This window comes from Cynoglossus semilaevis, chromosome Z, assembly GCF_000523025.1.
Source record: "Cynoglossus semilaevis isolate Cse_v1.0 chromosome Z, Cse_v1.0, whole genome shotgun sequence".
Classification (NCBI taxonomy): Eukaryota; Metazoa; Chordata; class Actinopteri; order Pleuronectiformes; family Cynoglossidae; genus Cynoglossus; species Cynoglossus semilaevis.
In genome coordinates, this window is record NC_024328.1 from 3810577 (window position 1) to 3832562 (window position 21986).

General features: G+C 40.8%; 1 protein-coding gene across 1 annotated transcript in view; it reads left to right on the top strand.

The window, feature by feature from the left end:
* clip1a (CAP-GLY domain containing linker protein 1a) overlaps positions 1 to 21986 on the top strand; it is a 32042-nt gene that overhangs the window by 3363 nt on the left and 6693 nt on the right. Inside the window, 17 exon segments of the mRNA XM_008335795.3 lie at positions 9363 to 9679; positions 10108 to 10655; positions 10951 to 11075; positions 11159 to 11375; positions 11472 to 11669; positions 11777 to 11868; positions 12111 to 12171; positions 13759 to 13863; positions 15629 to 16531; positions 16679 to 16795; positions 16921 to 16978; positions 17052 to 17135; positions 17221 to 17374; positions 18033 to 18091; positions 18094 to 18191; positions 18277 to 18492; positions 19188 to 21632. Coding sequence (XP_008334017.1) covers positions 9589 to 9679; positions 10108 to 10655; positions 10951 to 11075; positions 11159 to 11375; positions 11472 to 11669; positions 11777 to 11868; positions 12111 to 12171; positions 13759 to 13863; positions 15629 to 16531; positions 16679 to 16795; positions 16921 to 16978; positions 17052 to 17135; positions 17221 to 17374; positions 18033 to 18091; positions 18094 to 18191; positions 18277 to 18492; positions 19188 to 21632 — 5571 coding nt within the window. The 5' untranslated portion in view covers positions 9363 to 9588.

The following is a 21986-nucleotide window of genomic DNA, read 5'->3' on the forward strand; positions in this document are numbered from 1 at the left end:
ATGCCTAGGAAGAGTACCACAGATGCAATATTTGCCTTGAGGATGCTGATGGAGAAGTACAGGGAAGGTCAGAAGGAGCTACATTGTGTATTTGTAGATTTAGAAAAGGCATATGACAAAGTGCCAAGGGAGGAATTGTGGTTTTGTATGAGGAAGTCAGGAGTGGCAGAGAAGTATGTTAGTTTGGTGCAGGACATGTATGAGAATAGTACAACAGTAGTGAGGTGCGCTGTTGGGAGGACAGAAGACTTCAAGGTGGAGGTGGGACTACATCAAGGATCGGCCCAAGCCCCCTTCTTGTTTGCTGTTCTGATGGACAGATTGACAGATGAGGTCAGACAGGAGTCCCCATTGACTACGCTGTTTGCAGATGACATGTATGAGAATAGTACAACAGTAGTGAGGTGCGCTGTTGGGAGGACAGAAGACTTCAAGGTGGAGGTGGGACTACATCAAGGATCGGCCCTAAGTCCCTTCTTGTTTGCTGTGGTGATGGACAGATTGACAGATGAGGTCAGACAGGAGTCCCCATGGACTATGATGTTTGCAGATGACATTGTGATCTGTAGTGAGAGTAGGCAGCAGCTAGAAGAGAACCTAGAGAGGTGGAGGTTTGCACTAGAAAGAAGAGGAATGATGGTCAGTCGTAGCAAGACAGAGTACGTGTGTGTAAACCAAAGGCAGAACAGTGAAATAGTGAATAGGCTACAAGGAGCAGAGGTGGTGAAGGTGCAGGAGTTTAGGTACTTAGGATCAACTGTTCAGAGCAGAGGAGACTGTGGAAGAGAGGTGAAGAATAGAGTACAGGCAGGATGGAACAGCTGGAGAAAAGTGTCAGGAGTGATCTGTGACAGAAGAGTGTCAGCTAAGGTGAAGGGAAAGGTTTACAGGACGGTGGTGAGACCAGCCATGATGTATGGACAGGATCAGGAATGAGGTCATTAGAGGGACAACACAGACAGGAAGGTTTGGAGAAAAAGCTAGAGGAGACAGATTGAGATGGTTTGGACATGTGCAGAGGAGGGACAGTGCATACATTGGTAGAAGAATGTTAGAGATGGAGCTACCAGGTAGGAGAAAGAGAGGAAGGCCAAAGAGGAGATATATGGATGTAGTGAGGGAGGACATGCAGATAGTTGGAGTCAGAGTAGAAGATACAGAGAACAGGGAGAGATGGAAATCAATGATTTGCTGTGGCAACCCCTGAAAAAAAAAAGGGACAAAGCGGAAAGAAAAAGAAAAAGACATTATTGTGGCAGATCAAAAGATTGATATATATAACAAAAATAGCTTTATAAAGTAATTTATTGTTTTTAACAGATTTAAACAGATGCAGTCGTAGCCATTTACGTTCCACTCTATTTGAGACTAGTCTCAAGTGCTGCCTGCAACTTTAGTTACGTCCACCATGGAGGGAATATTGCTGTTCTTTTCTCAAGTTTGGTTTTCTTTTTGCCGCTGTACATCTTTCTGATTTTGGCCATCACTGTAGTCCTGCATGGTGGCTTGTATGATGAATCATTGGACGCTGTTCCCAACACCTCTATTAACCCATAGTCTTCCACTATGTTTATTGGCCTGCAGTCCATCACTATCCACTTGGCTAGAACATTCGCCGGCCTGTCAGTCGCAGACTTGCTCATACGCGGGGGGTTCTGCTCGACTTTATTTTGGAAAAGAGCTTTGCTATGGCTCGCTAAATTGCTAACATATTCGCTGCTAACGTTAGCTGTGGCTGCACTCGCGACTGGGTGCTTTGGGTTTATGCGGTATGCTAAACTTAAGCTGCTTTGGTGGTAAGCCAATTCCTTCTTACAATGAAGGCATATCGCTCTACCTTTATCGATGGTGCCGTTTTTGAAATGTAAATTTCCTGTTCATTAGACGGACAACTCTCACACTCCTATCAGTTTATGCTAAACAAGCCCAAACACAATGACAGCCAATCAATGTCCACTTCAGGTGTGACTGACCATTGTTTTCCACCCCCAACAACTCAAGCCCAAGAAGCCCAACACATAAAAACAGATTTTATATTTTAAAAAAATGCCACTTGCATACAGCAACAGAAAAGTTAGAGATTAAAAATTTAATGTGGATTAATGTGGTTAAAAAACATAACGTGCTAAATCTGTCTGTAAGTAATTAATAGCAATTAACGCCTTAATTTGACACCCCTAATTGTAACAGCTAGAGACAATATATAGCAGTGTCCACATGTTGTCTAGAAGCCTTAATGTAAAATGTCTGTATCTGTACAATGAGAATTGTAAACAAGGAAAAATGTGTCATTGTCAGCATCTGTTCCTGGCAGTGGCCTGGGTTTCCTGACTGTCAGTCCTTTTTCTACAGTAAGGGCCCTATGTAAGCATTCCAAGAGATGTTTCCAAAAAAAGCAGTTAGAGCAATGTCTGCTTTAAATCAAGGTAGTAGAAGTTATGTGTAGTGAGTGAATATAGACAGCAAAGATTGTTTCCATTTTTTTTTCTCTTTTTGTGACTTCACTTTGTCTGGCCAAATGGGATCCCTGTCATGTTCATTGGCTCACTGCCTTTATTACACCTCATTAAATATGGGAATTAATCTGAAAATCTGAAATCTATTTTTCTACAAAAACTTTCTTTTTGTGATTACATCAGGCTATTCAGTACTGTAATACTTTCAACCACTCACTCCCCTTTATCCAGGGAACAGTTTAGTCTAATCTCATCCTACCTGTCAGGAATGTTAGCTTTTGGACCCAAATGCAACACACTAAGGCAAAAGCTCTTTCAAAGGTTTATTGCTTGGATCAGTACAATGTGCGAGCACCTCTTATACAGCAGGAGTCTGTCAACAAAGGAATCTCCACTTGAAATAAAAGGAAGTCTCTCAAATGAACGTGGAGTCTAAACAGGCGTCTTGATAATGGAAAAGTCCTTGAACAAAGGGAGTCTCCGCTTGGAGCAAAAAGTCTCTTGATAAACGTGATCTCTGTTTAGAGATCCAATGGCTGAAGCTGCTACTCCTACTTGATAGGGAATCACGCGGGAGTGAAGTCACCGCGGCGGATTCCCATGGCCATGGATCATCAGGATCCCCACCCCCCCGAGGCCGGCTCAAGAAACAGCGAGGAGGGAAATGATTAGATTAGTATTCCTCAGAGAGATTGCCATCTGACTCGACCACACTCCTCTCCTGCCTCCCAGGAGCAGGAGATCCAGACCTGGCCCTGCTAGACAAATGATGAGAATGAGAGGGTTGTGATTGACGCCTCGGCCGTGCTGCTTGGAAACTTGATGGTTGGTCTGGATGGAGTTGATGGTACTCCCGGATTAGAGATTTGTCCAAGATGTGGTGGGCTGAAACCCATGACATCTCCTCTGGGCCGTATCCCTCCCAATCCACTAGATAGTGAAGACCCCTTCTTCTTTGGCGGGAGCGGATGATGCATCGGACTGTGTATGTCAATCCCCTGTCAATCAGATGGGGAGGGGGCGGCTGGGGTGTGACCGGGGAAAGGGGACTCTCAAGAGCAGGCTTGGGATGGACTCTCATACTACGAAGTAGTTTTAATCGGATGGCAGCTGGATTGATTATTCTTTTAAAGGGAATGGACCCACAAATCTGGGTGCTAACTTCTTGGAATCTGACTGAAGGGGCAGATTCTTGGTGGAGAGCCACACCCTCTGACCCACGGTGTCGGAGGGTGCCTTAGAGCGGCGGTGGTTTGCGTAGTGAGTGTATCGTCCTCTGGCCCTTAAAAGGGCAGCCTGGGTTCGGGACCAGGCTCTCCTATACTGCCGAACAAATGACTGAACAGATGAGTGAACAGGGCAGGTGACCTCCCTCTCCAAGGAAGGAAAGATGGGGTGCTGATACTCATAGGCACATTGGAAGGGATAGAATCCTGTGGCCGAACTGGTCAGGGTGTTGTAAGCATATTCCGCCCACAGAAGACGTTCAGACCAGACGGTGGGATGTTCGGATGTAAGACAACGGAGGGTCGTCTCGAGAATCTGGTTCACTCTCTCGGTCTGCCCATTAGACTACGGGTGGAACCCAGAGGACAGACTCACTGTGGCACCAATCAGTGAACAAAACTCCCTCCAGAACACAGAAGTGAACTGGGGACCTCGGGCCAAGACCACAGACCTCGGAGGGTAGTCCTGCAGGTACAAAGAGACGATCAGGGGGGCAAGTGCTGGAGCCGGGCTGATTCTCCAGTGCTGCCTTGACTTTCTGCTCATTGTCCCAAGTAGCAGTAGCAACTAGGCAGGCAGGTGGTAAATCAGTGTCCTCAGGAACCCCTTTGCCTGAAAACTGTCTTGAAAGGGCGTCTGGCTTGTTGTTGCTTGAGCCTGGCCGATAAGACAGGGGACCTGGTGAAGAAAAGAGACCACCTCACCTGCCGTGAATTCATCCTCCTAGCTGACTGTAAGTACTCCAGGTTCTTGTGGTCGGTCCAAACAATGAACAGCTGCTTAGCCCCCTCATGCCAGTGATGCCACTCCTCCCGTGCCAGCTTCACAGCGAGCAATTCTCTGTTCCCAATGTCATAGTTCATCTCTGCCTTGGTGAGACGACGAGAGAAGAAGGAACAAGGATGAAGTTTGTGATCCTCGGCACGTCTCTGCGATAGGACCGCCCACACCCCAACATCCGAAGCGTCCACTTCCACTACAAACTGTCTCTCCGGGTCGGGCATCTGGAGGATTGGGGCAGACGTGAAGCGAGTCTTGAGAGTCTGAAAGGCAAGTTCCGCAGCCAGTGACCAGACATAAGGCACCTTGGTGGATGTGAGAGCTGAAAGGGGGCAGCGACAGAGCTATAACCCGCTGGTAAAAGTTGGCAAATCCCAGAAATCTTTGCAACTGTTTCCGGAGAAGTCTGGTTGAGGCCAGTTGTAGACTGCTGACACCTTGCTGGGATCCATCTGGATGTTCCCCTCCTGAATGACATACCCCAGGAAGAAAGTGGAGGATACGTGAAATTCGCACTTCTCAGGTTTAACGAATAGAGCATTCTGGAGAAGGCGCAATAGGACTGTTCTGACATGGTGGACATGCTCACTCTTAGAACGAGAAAATACTAGAATATCGTCCAGGTAAACAAAGACAAACTTGTCTCACGGATACGGACCAAGTGGTATGCACTCCTATGGTCAAGCTTCGTAAAGATAGAAGCACCCTCCAGTTCCCAACCTAGACCCTGGCGAATGTCTGTGGCAGAAGATTAAAATAGCTGTAGTTGTAAATTCTCCAGACTGAAATCGATCATTTTCAGATGCCTGCACTGCTTCACAAATGAGAGCTGAAATACTTATTCAAATTCTGCCAGGGCAAATGGTTTTTCAAATTAATCTCTCATTACATTGTTACTCTTATTACACTGTGGGTAACACTATGTCATAAAAACATGCTTTTTATATTTTCTTTAAAATATTTTCTTGCACTGACCGTCATTGTGGTCTGAGGGCACTGATCAGTAGACATCACAGCCAGACCAAGGGAAAACCAAAACACTAGTACATTCAAACTGGGTCAGTTACATACTGATGGCCACTGTTGTCTTCCTTGTACGTCTTCAGTCCCCACTGACATAGCTGTCCAGTGGTGTTTAAAGGCATTAATCAACTTGAATATACCCACTTTGACATCATTGCAGAACAGGTGTTAAGTTTTTTTATATATTATAATTTGCTAGGTCTAGATTTAAAGGTTTGATGCTTTTTTTATATTTTGATGCATTTTTTTATTTTGTCAATATATATATATTTATAATAATAAATATGTAATACATTTTTGTAATATAATATATTAAGACTGTGACATACATTCCATAATGTACATTATGGATGTCTAAATACCAGTTCAAAAACTCCAATATTTTCATTTGGGTACTTGCAAATACTGAGTACCAATTTGGATACCTGTTGGGTATCCACATGTTGGGTTGCAATAAAACGCAGTGTTATATTCTGTATCTGGCACAGCTGGGAAATCGGGTGATGTGCATTGTGTGTGAGCTCACCCTAAGCCACAGTGAAGACACTAAGCAGAAAAATGTTTACAGCTTTTATTTTTATTCTCATTAACAGAAGCCTATTTTAAAGTGTCTAGCACAATTTATATTTCCAGAAAACATTGTACCACTAGCACATTTCTGGTTGTAGTAAAAAGCTGTTAGGAGTATGAGTATGTGAGGAAGTCCTGCAGCAATTTTTCTTTCCTTAGTGTTGTCACATGGTTAGACTTAGTCTCTGTCACTGTGTTTAAACCAGTTTCAAAGAGAACAGATCACAGGGATATTGCACATCTGTAAAACTGAGCAAAGCAATATTCTGTGATACCAGATTTCAGTCAGCTGATTTTTTTTAAACCATTGGTTATATTCTTCTTTTTTCTTCTTTTTCTTTCGGCTTTGTCCCTTTTTTCAGGGGTTGCCACAGCGAATCATTGTTTTCCATCTCTCCCTGTTCTCTGCATCTTCTACTCTGACTCCAGCTATCTGCATGTCCTCCCTCTGCATCCATATTTCTCGTCTTTGGCCTTCCTGTTTTTCTCCTATCTGGTAACATTTTTCTCTCTAACATTCTTCTACCAATGTATCCACTGTCCCTCATCTGCACATGTCCAAACCATCTCAATCTGGCTTCTCTAGCCTTTTCTCCAAACCTTCCTGTCTGTGTTGTCCCTCTAATAACCTCATTCCTGATCCTGTCCATTCTTGTCACTCCTAAAGAGAATCTTAGGAGTGACTGAATCTTTAACTCTGCCACCTCCAGCTCCGCCTCCTGTCTTCTGCCTATTGGTACTGTCTCTAAACCATACATCATGGCTGGTCTCACCACCGTCCTGTAAACCTTTCCCTTCACCTTAGCTGACACTCTTCTGTCACAGATCACTCCTGACACTTTTCTCCAGCTGTTCCATCCTGCCTGTACTCTATTCTTCACCTCTCTTCCACAGTCTCCTCTGCTCTGAACAGTTGATCCTACGTACCTGAACTCCTGCACCTTCACCACCTCTGCTCCTTGTAACCTCACTATTTCAGGGTGAGTTGCGGCAGGTTCACACAGATAGATTATATTCTATGTAGAAAAGGTAATCTGAGGGAGAATAATGATTGTAAGCTGGTGGCAGGCGAGAGTGTAGCCAAACAATGGAGGTGACTACAGCTGCAGTGATTAAGAAGACAGGTAGGAAGGTGCTAGGTATGTCCTCTGGGCAGAGAGAGGAGGACAAAGAGACCTGGTGGTGGAATGAGAGATCCAGGAGAGTGTGCAGAGAAAGAGATTAGCGAAGAAGAGATGGGACAGTGACACAACAGAAGAGAACAGAATGGTGTACAAAGAGAGACCAAAAAAAGGCATATGAGGAGTTGTACAAGACTTTGGACTCAAAGGAAGAAGAAAAGGAGTTGTATAGATTCCCTTATGTTGGTGCTGAAAATTACGTTATTCAGTCACCACTATTGTCATCTAACTGCCGCAGATAGAATGACCTGAAAAGAACCACACCTGACAACGTTGTACTTTTTACTCGCTGCGAGGGGGAGCAGAGAGAGCAACAGCTTTGCAGAGTTGGCTCACCTAAGTCCCAAAGTGTATGAGGACTGCAGCTCCTTTTATTGAGAAAGTACTGGGCTGTTGTTTTTTTCTTCAAGTTTTACTCCCAGGGCAAAGTTCATCCGATTCCCATAGTTGATGAGAAACAGACCTCATCCTTTATGGACCTACATTGTAAAAAACCTTTTAGGAGTACCTACTCCTGTCAAGCAGACCAATATTTAACACACTTAGATAACAGTTTATGGTTCACCACACTTTGGTTTAACACACTTTGGTAACTAACTATAAATTCTATTTACACCTTCCAACAGCACACCTCACCACTGTTGTACTATTCTCATACATGTCCTGCACCAAACTAACATACTTCTCTGCCACTCCTGACTTCCTCATACAAAACCACAATTCCTCCCTTGGCACTTTGTCATATGCCTTTTCTAAATCTACAAATATACAATGTAGCTCCTTCTGACCATCTCTGTACTTCTCCATCTGCATCCTCAAGGCAAATATTGCATCTGTGGTACTTCCTAGGCATGAAACCATACTGTTGCTCACAATTCTCCACTTCCTGCCTCAACATATATTACATATAACATTATATTACAAAACTAAATTGATTCCACTCTTATTATCAAACTTCTTACAAGGGAGTCAGTGTTTGAATATAACCTTTTGAACCAAACAGTTTGTGAGCTTGTGAGGTTTAATAAACACGATAATCTGCTGGTGCCATGCTAGCTGTGGTTGTGTTTTTCCATTGTAATCCCATTTTGGTAAAAACATTCACCCAGATTTACATGGATAAGCACAATGATCCTGTGAGCCAAAGAAAATGTTTGTGGTGCTTTGTATGTGGTGGGAAATGTCACATATGACCTGTTTAGAAGTTCAGAAAAACATGAACAGAGGCAACACATTTGTTAACCTTTAATGGGGTATTTTTAGGTGTGATGGAAGTCAGTGTGACGGGGAGCTTGTTGTCATAACACAGAGAGAGAATGTCCCCATTAAAAGAGCAGCAAAAAAAAATCAAAATGATTGGCCTAAGGACATACCTATAGTACTTACTTTTAGTAATTTAAATAAGGGCAGACTGTTAAAATGTTTTTAATTTGATAAAACACAGGATAGTTGTGGACTAATCAGAATTAATATTGATTAAAAGAAGAATCTACATTCCTGGATATGCTCAGCAAAAAAGTTTCAACATTTACTGAAACAAAGTGAAGGAACAACAGGGAGATATGCATTTCAAACCTGATTTTATTTGTATTAAGTAACTCACAGTTTTGCTTCATTCAGTTGTTGGATATTGTTTATTATTGTGTATCTTGACAATGGTTTTTAGTACGCACAAAGTTGCCTTAAACTTCAGTGAAGCCCTTGTCCTGAGCAATAGTAATAAGTCATCACTAAGCTAGTATTTGGTGAAGCAAAAAAGAATTCCCACAATGTCAGTAAATAACATATGTATTGACTGTGTATTAGTGCACTAACAAATAGATAGAGGATGAAATATTTAGATATACAGTGTGCATCATTCTGTGTACATGCATTAAAATGTATTAATATTTTTAAGCAAATTAATAAAAAAAAACATTTTAATATGAACTGCCCTTGTTTACAGTAATGTTTCTGTTAACATTACATCCATTATCCCTCTGAAATAATCTAAAAATACTAGTTCACATAACCGAATAATTTAGTTGAACAAACATCATTCTTTTTATAAGTAGTTACTGTTCACTTTATACAAGCAATCCATCATTCACTAAATTTTTGTTTCTCTCTCTTCTTCTCCAAACAGGGTCCTTTGAGAGAATTGGTTTCCCCCCTCTTCCCTTTTCCTGTTTTTTTCTTTTGGTTTTTCTTTTAGTTCTTTTCAAGTTACCTTCTCTGTGCATTGATTTTTGTGCAGTGAGACGTGGCATCACCAACACTGAACTGCAGCCAGTTGTGTTGATGTTGTGTAATCAGCCTGAACCTACTGACGGACACAAGCCTTGTGGATTTAACGGATCACAGGAGGAAACATGAGCACAGCCAAAGGCAGTGGGATCAAAGTGCCCAGCAAGATAGCCAGGCCACCTGGAACGGGAGCCCCCAAGACCAACCCTAGCACAGGTGAGCATCATAACGTCGAGGTTTCTTTACCTCAAGTGAGCCTAGTTCACTCGAGGTGAAAAACAAATAAGAGTGTCATCACAACAGTCATGATTATATTTGGAATGACTGACCTATTTATGGTTTTTATGAAACCAATGACATGTCAAATACCTTTAGAAAATGAAAATATATATTTGTTTTTATAAACAAAGAATAAAGATGCAAATGAGGTATAAAATATATTCAACACTTCAGTTTATTATTTAGTGTTTTATTAATGTGATTTTAGTGTTTTTATAAATGTAAACATGGCCAACCCTTGTCACAAAGAACAAGTCATGCATTTTGCTTTCATGAAAACGTATTGCCAACTGATGTAAGACATGCACCGTACGTTTTGTTTTTTTTTTACATGAAGGAACTTAATAGACTTTTCTCTTTAACAGGCACAAAAGCATTAGCTGACAAGCCAGCTGCAAGTGCTGCTTCCGGAGATTCTGAAAATGCCGAGGAGAACTTCGAGGTTGGGGAGAGGGTCTGGGTGAATGGGAATAAACCAGGCTATATTCAGTTTTTGGGAGAGACACAGTTTGCCCCAGGACAGTGGGCAGGGATTGTTCTCGACGAACCAATTGGGAAGAATGACGGTTCAGTGGCAGGGGTCAGATACTTCCAATGTGAAGCTCTTCGAGGTATATTCACACGTCCATCCAAGTTGTCACGCACAGAAACAGAGGCTAATGGGACTCAGACGGCACCCACTTTCAGAGCAGAATCACCCGCACTATCAGTTGGTCGCGTGGCCTCCGCGACTACCACCAAGTCAGCACTACCTACAACTACAACGAAGAAGCCCTCCACCACTACTGCTCCCACACCAGCTGCTTCATCTTCCAACCTTGCACATACAAACAGTGAATCCATCTCTAACCTGTCTGAGTCTGGATCAGTTAAGAAGGGGGAAAGGGAGCTGAAGATAGGCGATCGTGTCCTGGTAAAGTTTTCCTTTGGCAGTATTTAAACAGGAAAATATTTTGTTGTTTACATACAATCTTATATTTGTGTGTTACAGTCATGTGACATTAACCCTCTTCTCTCGGTGCAATTATTAGACCAACTAGTACATAAATTATAACCTACATTTCTAACTTTTTTGATTAGTTTCATATTTTGCAACATTTATGTTTTTGCTGTGTATTGAGTAAAAACAATGACAAAATCTGGTTGATCTAGATACTTTGGCTATTTATCTGAGGATGTTGTTGTAATGTTTAGCATTATTGTCTCAGGTTGGTGGCACAAAGGCAGGAGTGATACGCTTCCTTGGGGAAACAGATTTTGCTAAAGGAGAATGGTGTGGTGTAGAACTGGACGAACCTTTGGGAAAAAATGATGGTGCAGTGGCCGGCACAAGGTAAAACATCTCAGAATGTCAATATAACATTTGTAAATTATTTGTTTCCTTTATTATGACTGACATTCATTATTTTTGTCTAGGTATTTCCAGTGTCAACCAAAATACGGCCTATTTGCTCCAGTGCACAAAGTCACACGCATTGGCTTCCCTTCTACCACACCAGCCAAAGCAAAAACAACAACTCGCAAAGTAGTAGCCACTCCATCAGGGCTGAAGAGAAGTCCCAGTGCTTCCTCCATCAGTACCATGAGCTCTGTGGCCTCCTCTGTCAGTGCCAAGCCCAGCCGCACAGGCCTGGTGAGACCAAGACACAAATTTCAGGACTTGTACTTTACTTTAAAGCCTTTACTTAATCATGAGTTTGATTCCATGATTCTGTTTCGTCACCCCTAGCTTACAGAAACATCATCACGATATAATCGGAAGATTTCAGGCACCACGGCCCTGCAGGAGGCACTGAAAGAGAAGCAGCAGCATATTGAGCAACTGATGGCTGAAAGGGACATGGAGAGAGCTGAGGTTGCTAAAGCCACAAACCATGTTGGAGAGATGGAGCAAGAAATAACTCTCCTCAGGGATGATCAGGAACAGGTCAGCATGTGCAACAATTGCACATAATCTAAAATTATCTTATTGTCTGACAAGCCCCCCGCCCCCTCCTCACTGCGTGCAATTTTTGTCCAATCATGTAATTGAAGATGGAGACAAAGATGGATCAGTTACGTGCCTTAGTAGAAGCTGCAGACAAAGAAAAAGTGGAGCTGCTGAATCAGCTGGAGGAGGAGCGTAGGTAAGGGTTCTTGATGTTTAAAGCAACACTGTGACATAATTACATAAGCATAAGCAAAGGTGAGAACACACAATACTCTGGAAGGAAGGTCTACAATGGCCAGTATGATACTGTACCTGCTGTATGGGAATTTAACTGAAATTCGTCTATTAACTATTGAACTATTATTAGTTAGAACTAACTATTGAAATAAAACAAACAAACAAACAAAAAGAAATCTAACTTGTTTTTTTGTTTAATAGGAAGGTGGAGGACCTTCAGTTCCGTGTAGAAGAAGCCTGTATTACCAAAGGAGACTTAGAGGTAAAAGTGCAACACAGATCCACAGCATCACAACCTCCACATATTAATGTATTTGTGAATCATTTTTCACTGTATGAGCAGTTCATAAACTTTCAAATCAAGCATAGATATAGATATTGAAAAAAAGAGAATCAGTGACCACAAACTACAAAGTCCAGTGTTTGTGAAGCAATTGATTTAAAATTGATTTTAAATGTAATTTTTGACCAATTACCAGGAACGATAACAAGCAAATTTGCTACTAGTATACTAGTATTATTTCTCTCTTTACTCCAGTGGTTCCCAAAGTAGGAGGTCACACCTACCAGGGGAACAAAGCTATTGCAGGGACATGCAGCAAAGCAAATTTCAAATTTGTATTTCAATATTTATTTATTTTGGACTACACTGGGGAAATACACTGACTCCTTCAGACAAGATGTTTTGTAGAAATTATTTTTTTAAATAAAGTTCAGTTCAGTGGAGTTCTGAAGGAAAAGCTTTGAATGTGTCCGTGATAACTCTAATAAGACTGTGTACTGATACTAATATGAGACATATACAAAGAAAAGATTAGAAGGTTTTTTATTAATGTTTGCTTTTTATAAAAACTCAAACCACTTTACATAATATTTAATAATAAGTAATTCATGTTGTATGTTGTACTCTCTGTACTGTAGTACTGTATTTTTATCTCATGTTGGTTTTGCTCTCTTCCTAAGTTCCCACATTCAGGAGTTACTCTCTTAACATGTGATTTAAAGATTTTTATTTGTTCCACAGCGCTGCACAAGGGTGTGCTTCGTTTATTCCAAAGGAACTCAACTCAAAATAGATGGTTAAAATGAGAGCTACAGGGTTAGCAACCCGTTTATCTTCTTTTTTCAACCTGTGTACTAACACGTATTTACTTACTCACATCTGTGGATATATTACATTCAAAACTTGCATGAAGCTTGAAATACACAAACGCAAAAGGGTTAAAACAATACTGAAAAAAAAGCTTTGTTGATTTCAAGCGTGAAAGTTGTACTAATATTGTCCTATAACCCTCAGTGATGTTATTTTATTGCTTTCTCTCCTTTTCCAGAATGGTTTATAGGTCATTTCTGTTTTTAATATGATATAATATAATCTGAGAACCTGTCAGGAAACAGGCATCACTGCTTTCTCTCTATTTCATGATGAAGTGATTTTCCCATAAGTGACCTGATGGCTTGAAACACATGGTTATTTTCTCATATGTGATAACAATCAACATGCTTTGTTCACCAGGTGTCAACTCTGCATGTTTACTTTTAAACTGCCTCCATAACACATGCCCCTCCCTTGCTATCTGTCTTGTATTTTTCACCATTATTACACAAAATTGCTGTTGCTGTTGATTGCACATCCTGGGAGTTCTGCATGGGGCTTTTTCCCACTCCCACTTGTCCACTATTGCCCACCTCACACCATGCAAAACTCCCCAAGACCTGCAAAAAAACTCACTGTCATTCTTCTCAAAACCCACGCCCCCTTTTTCTCATTCCCTCTCTGTCTTTGTTGGGCTGGCATGTGATGGTGGCACTGGTGTGTTCTCTTCCTCTCCCTCTCTATTACTAACAGACGCAGACCAGGCTGGAGCATGCCCACATTAAGGAGCTTGAACAGAGCCTGCTTTTTGAAAAGACCAAAGCTGAGAAACTCCAAAGAGAGTTAGAAGACACTAGGGTAATGACTCTTTCCGCTCTGCAGCGCGCTGCGTTGGTAGACGGGGCCTGGGTCAAGCGGTAATGGCCAAGAAATTTGTAGTGGGTACAGAGAGGTGCTTAGCACGAACAGCTTTGCTTTGTTTGAGTTTGTGTTGATTAAACCTTGTAAACAACATCCCTTACCAACAAATCAAATCAAATAACAAACTAATGCACATATAAGGTTTGGAAAATCCTCCAATGAGTCTACCGTACCTCAAGCAGTATTTACCGCTGAATCATTTTGTCATGTATTTACATAATTCTCAATTCAATTAATACACATTTAAACAATAACACTCAACTATGAACAGTATAATAGTACAGCTATGAGTTATAGCACTTTTATTTCCTACAACGTGTTTTCCAGTAAGTTGTATAACCTGAACTCACACCTACTGTACTGGTGTCGCTACTAAACCAGACTAGTCAACATCTCTCTAGTTTTTAGCCAGTCCATTTACACTGCTCATCTTAATAATTTAAAGGTCATGCATCCAGTTTTGAATAAATTCCGCCAAAATCCATCCACCTTTTTTATTTGGTTTCGTGTTTCAGTAGTCTAAAACCTCCTCTACCGTCCATTCGATGTAGCTGTCGATGAACTATTTAAAACATTTTTAAAATATTTTCTTAAAGCAGCTAAAAGAGTTTGTATTTGTTAGAAAATACTAAGACACGGGAAACAAATCTTTCTGCATCGGTATATGCTACCTAGATGATGATGAGACCTAAAAATGGTGGAAAATGTTTGGCACACAACTGTAGCTCCATACATGCTTTCACTGTTCATTTCCATTATTTGTGCTTTTATAGCCACAAGAGGTCAGTATAACATGTTCTTTCTTAGATAAAGGAGGAGATTATTGGTTTTCACAAACATAGATTGGTTATAAGTTAGATGTATGTGTGTATATATGTATGTATGTGTGTATATATATGTATGTGTGTGTGTGTGTGTGTATATATATATATATGTATATATATATATGTGTGTGTGTGTATGTATATAAAAGTAAATGTTACAGAAAGGTTTGTACATTTTTTAATTTCTGTTGAACCAACATCTAGTACATTAGTTATGGTAAACCTCTGTCTATCAAGCAAAAGAAAAAGGAAAGTATTTTGTATTTGAGCGGTAAACCTAATCTAACTTAATCTATATGGTGAACATGAAGAAATTCTCAAATGTTGCACAAGAAAAAGAGTAGCTTGATGGGTAATGCATTCAAAAGTGCTACCTTATGCTGTTTCATGCAAAAACATTGATGTCAGTTTTTTTGTTGCAGAAAACCCAGTGCTTTCTCTGGGGCCAAGTTCATCATATATGCTTTAAAACATCATAGACAAAGACTAAGAATCAGATATTGAATACCAAGAGCTGTTAAGCAGCTAAAGTCATTTTACACAGCAATAATGGTAGGAGTTCAATTGAAAAACTGAAACCTGTGTTTCAAGCATATATATTTAGGCAGTTTGTGTTTAACAAATAGGTTTTGAAAATAAATAGAGTATAAGTTCTGCAAATATTTTCCTTTGTCTTTGCCTGATAAAGGTTGAAGTGTACAACACCTTTGTGGTTCTGTTGAATTGTACAGCCATTTTGTTTTTCTTCCAAATTCGTTAGGTTAATTATATTGAACAATTATCTCTGCCTGTAGATTAACTTAGTGCCAAAGTAGTGCCAACTGCTTCCATGTGTCACTTTTTATTACATTTTTAAATGTAAGATTTCACTCTCAAAGGTGGCCACAGTGTCTGAACGATCCCGTATAATGGAGCTTGAGAAGGATCTGTCAATGCGTGCCAGAGAGGTCGCCGATCTGCAACTACGCCTTGGAACTCAAGAGGGCCCGGAGTACGCTGTGCTTTCTCCTCTACTGGAAGAGATTAGCTCTCTTAGAGATCAGCTGGCTTCCCAAGATGCTAAGCAGCAAGAAGAGCTAGCTAAACACAAGGAGATGCTGGAGGCTCAAGAAAAGGCCCACACTGAGGCAGTGGTCCAGCTTCAGGCGACTTCAGTCAAGCTCTCTGGTGACAAAGAGCAGTTGCAGATCTGCTTGAGCCAGGCTGAGAAAGAAAATGCTGACATAATTGAAATGTGGAAGTCAAAGTTGGAGTCTGCCGTTGCTTCACAACAGAAAGCCATGGAGGAGCTCAAAGTGTCCTTTAGCAAAGGAGCAGATGCCCAAACAGAAGAGCTTGTGGAAACCAAAAGTGCACTAGAGAAACTGAAGTTGGAGTACAAGTTTGCTCTTGAAGAGGCTGAATCTAAACATAATGCTGACTCTTTAGCTTGGACACAAGAAACGCAGTCGCTGACGGCACAGCTTTCATCTTTGAATGAAGAGAAGGAGCGACTGGAGGAGTCGCTAAGGTCCAGCGTTGAAAAAGCAGAGGAGCAGCACCTTGTTGAGATGGAAGATGTTCTTGGGAAGCTTCACACGGTGGAACTTAGGGTGAAGGAGCTTGAGGATAATGAGGAAGCATTGAAACAGCAGGCTGAAGACAAGGACAAAGAAACCAAAGAGCAGATGGCAGAGATGGTGGCACTTCGTAGCCAAGTGGCTCAAGGCAACCAAGAAGTTGTGACCCTGAAGAGTCAGTTAGAGAAAATTCAGAGCCAGGAAAACGACCGGGCGTCCAAGGTGAATTTCAACTGCTTATAGTTTTTGTACTGTTACAGTAAAATAATGATTTTGTTTCTCCCCCTTCATCTTTTCTTTTAATTACTTGTTCAGGAAATGTTTCAAACCTACTTTTTTATTACGTTTTGGCTTTTTTTTTTGGTACAGGTTAGTGAATTACATTCTGTGTTGGAGGGTCAACAGAAGGAGGTCCTGACATTACAAGATTCTGTGAATATGGCCAATCAGATAAAGGACAATCTGGAAAAAGAGCTTGTAGATTTGGTAGGACATCAAAGTGTTTTCACTTTCACTTTAGTTTTATAAAATTTTGTCCATGTTGCTTCAGTACAAAGAGTGCAAGAGATTGTTGGTTTGAATCAATGCTGAAAATATTAAATTTCTTTCAGAAACAAAAGTTGGCTGAAAGCTCAGAAGAGCAGACAAAATCTGCTCAAACTATGCAAGGTAAAAGAGCAGTTAATGAGGACAAATGTTGGAAGGCATTTGCTGTATGGAATATGACATGTTCCTTTTGCAGATATGCTGGAGAAACTGAGCGAGAAGGATGAACAATGCACATCTTTGGCTAGAGAATCAGAATCTCTTAGAGGACAACTTGCTGGTAAGTTTGCGCAGAGTCAAATCTTTAGTCCATACATGAGTATCTCTGTTTATTATCACAGAAAAAATATTTGTCATTCAAATAGGACTGGAGAGGAAATTGAAGACTGCAGATGAAAAGGTCGAGCAGCTTTTAAAGGACAAGAGCAAGCTTGAAAATATTTGCGACATGATGACGGCATCTGGTGATAGTTCTGTACAGCTGACCAAAATAAACGACGACCTCATGCAGAAAGAAAGGTACAAAAGGCAATTGTATGTTCGATGACCATGTATTTAACAGAATGAAAGTCATCATCTTTTATGTCCATTTTACAAACCATGAGTGTGAGTGAGACATACTGTATATTTAAGTAATAAATACAGCACTCTAAGCAGCTAATATACCATTTTCTTTATTTCCATTAACTACTGTATATATAGACTGTAAATTCTGTAGCTAAATCGATGGATAGCTACTTTATTGATCCCAAAGGGAAATTAAGGCAAAAAGATCAGGTATTTTCAGTGTGAGTGCTCCAAAAATGATGTTTCAATAACAACTGATAGGATGTATTTGAAATTGTTTAATTTTTACAACTTCTTAAGAAGGGCTTTCATAAATGATTATTTGCAACCGCAAATAATTTCATGCATGCAACTTCATGCAGGCCTCCCCTATGACTCCTTGGCACCCCGCAGGGATTCGTGCCTCACCTATTGAAAACCGCTGCTGTAGATAAACTACAATTGAATCGATTTTTTTTTTTTAGATGGGAATAGATGGTACCATTCCACTTTGTTCCAATATAAAAATGTTATTGATGTGATATGTTGCAAACGCTAGTTAACATTAATTTTGGTCTATGAATTAAGGAAAATTAGGGAAAACCTATGTTTTGTTTTCGTCATCACTCAGGCGGCTGGAGGAGCTGCAGGGTCACCTGGCACAGGATAAGGAGAAAGTGATGCACTTGAATNNNNGCAGGAGGAAACCCTCAGAGAGCAGGATCTGAAAGAGACCAGAGAGACATATGAGTCTCAGATAAGTGGCCTTCACAAAAAGATCACTTGTTTGGTTTGTATTCAAATCACCCAGCATAATATAGATTATATTTGCCTGACACTCTCTGCTTTACAACAGGACCTTAACTGTTTTACAGGAGACAACTGTGGCACAGGGTGAGACTTCACTGGGAGAGCTGAAGGCCTCACAACAAAAGGCCATGTCTGAAGTTTCAGAGCTCCATGAGAAGGAGGTGAAGATGCTGCAGAGCCAGGTTGAAACTCTGAACCAGAAGCTCACCTCCTCAAAGAACAAAAGCCAGGACCTGGAGAAGCTGGTGTCTGAGCTGCAGTTGTACAAGGAACAGGCTCAGGTAAGACAAACCCTACCCCAATGCAGATGTGTGGGTTAAATCAAGTGAAGATTTTTTTTTTAACTTCACAAACCTATCACACACCATTTAAAACAAAATATACCAAGCTTTTATCCCCCCCCGCCCCCCCTTTTTAACATCATTGATTCATCAGCGAGCTTTCCCTGCCATTATATACTCCAGACATTTAAGCCAATCACCTTTTTTTTCATATTTATTAATCTCTGTTTTAGGTGTTCTATGGTCCTGCAGGTATTTTCTTTTCTTTAATAATGGTAAAAAATTATCTCTTTTTGTATGAGGTCATAGCTAATTTAATGTGAACCTCTGCAAGCATGAATTATTATTCTGATACTGAATTCAGGTGAAGAATTTTCACTCTTTTTTTAAAAAACACCAAATACAAAAGTGGTAACGTGTAGCTCCAGGTCTAACTCTCTAGCAGTTGGCTGCTCCTCTCCTCTTATTATTATTATTATTTATACTCTTGCTTGTTTTGAATTCTTGGGATTGGATTTATATTAAGTGAAAATGTTCCACTTTAACTGTAAGTGATTTTTTTAAATTTTTTTTTAGTTTCACAGTGCTTTTGCAGCTTAACCTTTCTACATACATTTTAAACTCATCTTACCTCTCACTTTATATACATACATATTCCCCACATTGTTTTCCATTCATCTTATTATTTTCTCCAGCATCTTTCTGCTGAGCTTGACTCCTGCAAGCATGATGCTGAACAATTGTCCAAACATTTGGGAGAAAAGATCCTAGATCTGGACAACCTGATTAAAGAAAGTAAGGATGTAAAGTCCGAGAAAAACAAACTGCAGAAAGAAGTTTCTGATTTACACGTGAAGCTCTCCACTATTGAGAAAAGTCACCAAGAACTTTTAGCGCAGCATGAAGACCTGCTGAAAACTAAAGACAAGCTCTTGAACGATCGAGAGGAATTAGTGACAGACAACAAGCGTGCAGACGAAGAACGGATTTCTTTGAGCAGTGAGTTGGAGAAGCTCAAAGATCATTTACAAGAAGTGCATACTGAAAACAACAAACTGAGGCTCATTATAGATGAACATTCGTCAAAAATTGAGCAACTTAAAAAACAGTGTACAGAGAAAAATGACTTGCTTCTCAAGAACCAGCGGGACATCCAGCAAATCCAGGCTGAAAAGAAACAACTGCTAGAGGATTTTAAAAATATCTGCAAAGAGAATTTGCGTCTCGAAGAGGACCTCTGCGAGAGTAAGGCCAAGCTCACACATGAGAAAAATGAGCTGATCTTAGAGAGAGATGCTGCTAAAAATGCCAAAAAGGCCACAGATGCCAAGAACACAGAGTTGCAAGAAAAACTTAAATCTCTGAGTTTGGAAAAAGAAGACCTCACCTTGAAGAATAGCCAACTGCAGGCCCTCACAGAAACACTGACCAAAGAGAAGATGGAGCAGTCCTCAAAAATCAGTGCCTCTGTGTTGGATAAGAAGAACATGGAATCAGTGAAAGAAGAACTTCAGAATAAACTCAAGGTTACAAAAAAAGATTTGGAAGTCTATGTCCATGAGTGCGAAGAACTAAAAGCTTCCAAATTGAGCCTGACCCAAATGCTGGAGGAGTTCAAGACTAGCAGTCAGGTGACTGACTCTGAGAGGCTCCACCTTCTGAAGGAGAAAGAAGATTTGCTAGCAAACCACAGAAAACATTCTAATGAGAAGGAAGAGCTTCACAAAGAGATAGAAGACTTGAGAGAGAAGCTTCAGTTGTCAGCAGAACAACTGACTCAGTCCAATGAGAAATTCAAAGAAGCACTGTCGTCATTTGAGCAGGAGAGGCAGACGTTACAACTTCAGAACTTTGAAACTGAAATGGCTCTGCATGAAACCCGAAAAGAAAAGATGAGCCTGGATTTATCATTAGAGCAGCAGAAAACTGATCTTGAGCGTTTGGAAGGGGAAATGGAAGAATTGGAAGAGAAACATAGGAAAATTGTTTCTGAGAAACAGGCTCTTTCTGTAGAGCGGGATAAACTAGCCAGTGATATACGTATAACAAAGGACCAGTTAGATAATTACGCCAAAGTGAATACTGACCTTAATCAAGAGAAGTCTCAGTTGATAGTAATCTTGGAGGACCACAAAGGACGCAAAGATGACATTAACGTAGAGGTCACCAATTTAAGACGAGAAAGATCTGAGCTTCAGAATGAAATGCAACAATGTAAAGCAGATCTAGAAAATCTAGACAGGAGCAAAAATGCACTTGTTCAGGAGCATGGCCAGCTAAAACAAGAATTAGAGAAGACAAATGCACAACTCAAACAACAAGTAGAAGACCTTACAAAAGAGTGCAAGCATTTAAAGTCCTCGCAGACTGAAGCAGACAAACATGTGCAGGAAGAGAAGCAGAGGCTTCTCCAGGAAATCCAGGAGTTAAAAGGTCAGACTGAATCAGTGTCAGAGGCCAAGAACCTCCTTGAGGCTCAGCTTCAAGCTGAATCTGGTGAACATAGTAAAGCCATGTCCGACAGGGAAGGTTTGTCTAAACAGGTCGATGAGCTGCAGAAAACACTCTCCAATCTCACAGAAGAAAATAAAGAGATGTCTTCTAAGCTTAAGAAAGCAGATGAGAAAACAAAGTTGCTCACCAAGAACATGGAGAGTTTGACGTCACAGTTGAAGAAACAAGAACAAGAATTAAATCAGCTGATACTTGGTAAAGAACAGCTATGTTACCAGTTGGCAGAAATGGGTAAACAGATGACTCTACTGACCTCAGAGACGGACCACCTTTTGGCCGATAAGTGTAAATTAGAGGAGGATGTTTCTTCTCTCAATGCAATGCAAGACAATTTGCTCTCAGAACGGTCAAGGCTGCTAGGTGAGTTGGAGAAATTGCAGGCTAGTCAGAAACAACTGCAGGATACTGTCAAGAATCTCCAGGTTGATAAGGGACATCTAGAAAAACAGTACGAGAACTCAGTTGCACAAGTGTCATCCTCTGCTGCTGCGAACAATGAGATTTCCTCCAACGTCACAGACCTGACGGCTCAGACTGAGGCCCTGCAAAAGGAGAGAGACGAAGCAATGGGGCAAGTCGAGCAGCTGCAGTCCCATCTCAAAATTGCCATTTCTAAGCAGCTTGAGGTACTGCTCCTCCAGTAGTTGTCACCGATGCACACATTTTAGAGCGGCTGGGGCTATATCACCTCCTCCCTGCATGCCTGCTTAGTTGTCTCTCCTGTCTCTGTTACCTTTGGTTTCGGTTTCTAACTTTCATCCTTCCGTTCACCAACCACTGTTTATTAGCACTAGCGCCCAGCCTTGACCTGTGGACTCATAATGCAATCCAAAGTTGGTTTGAACCCTTGCTGGGACTCTCTCCTAAACAACCAACATATGTTTGAATGAAAGGTTTATCATTAAAAGATGACACATACTTTAACATTTGATTATTAACAGACATATTATTAACAACTATATATTAAATTATATATATAT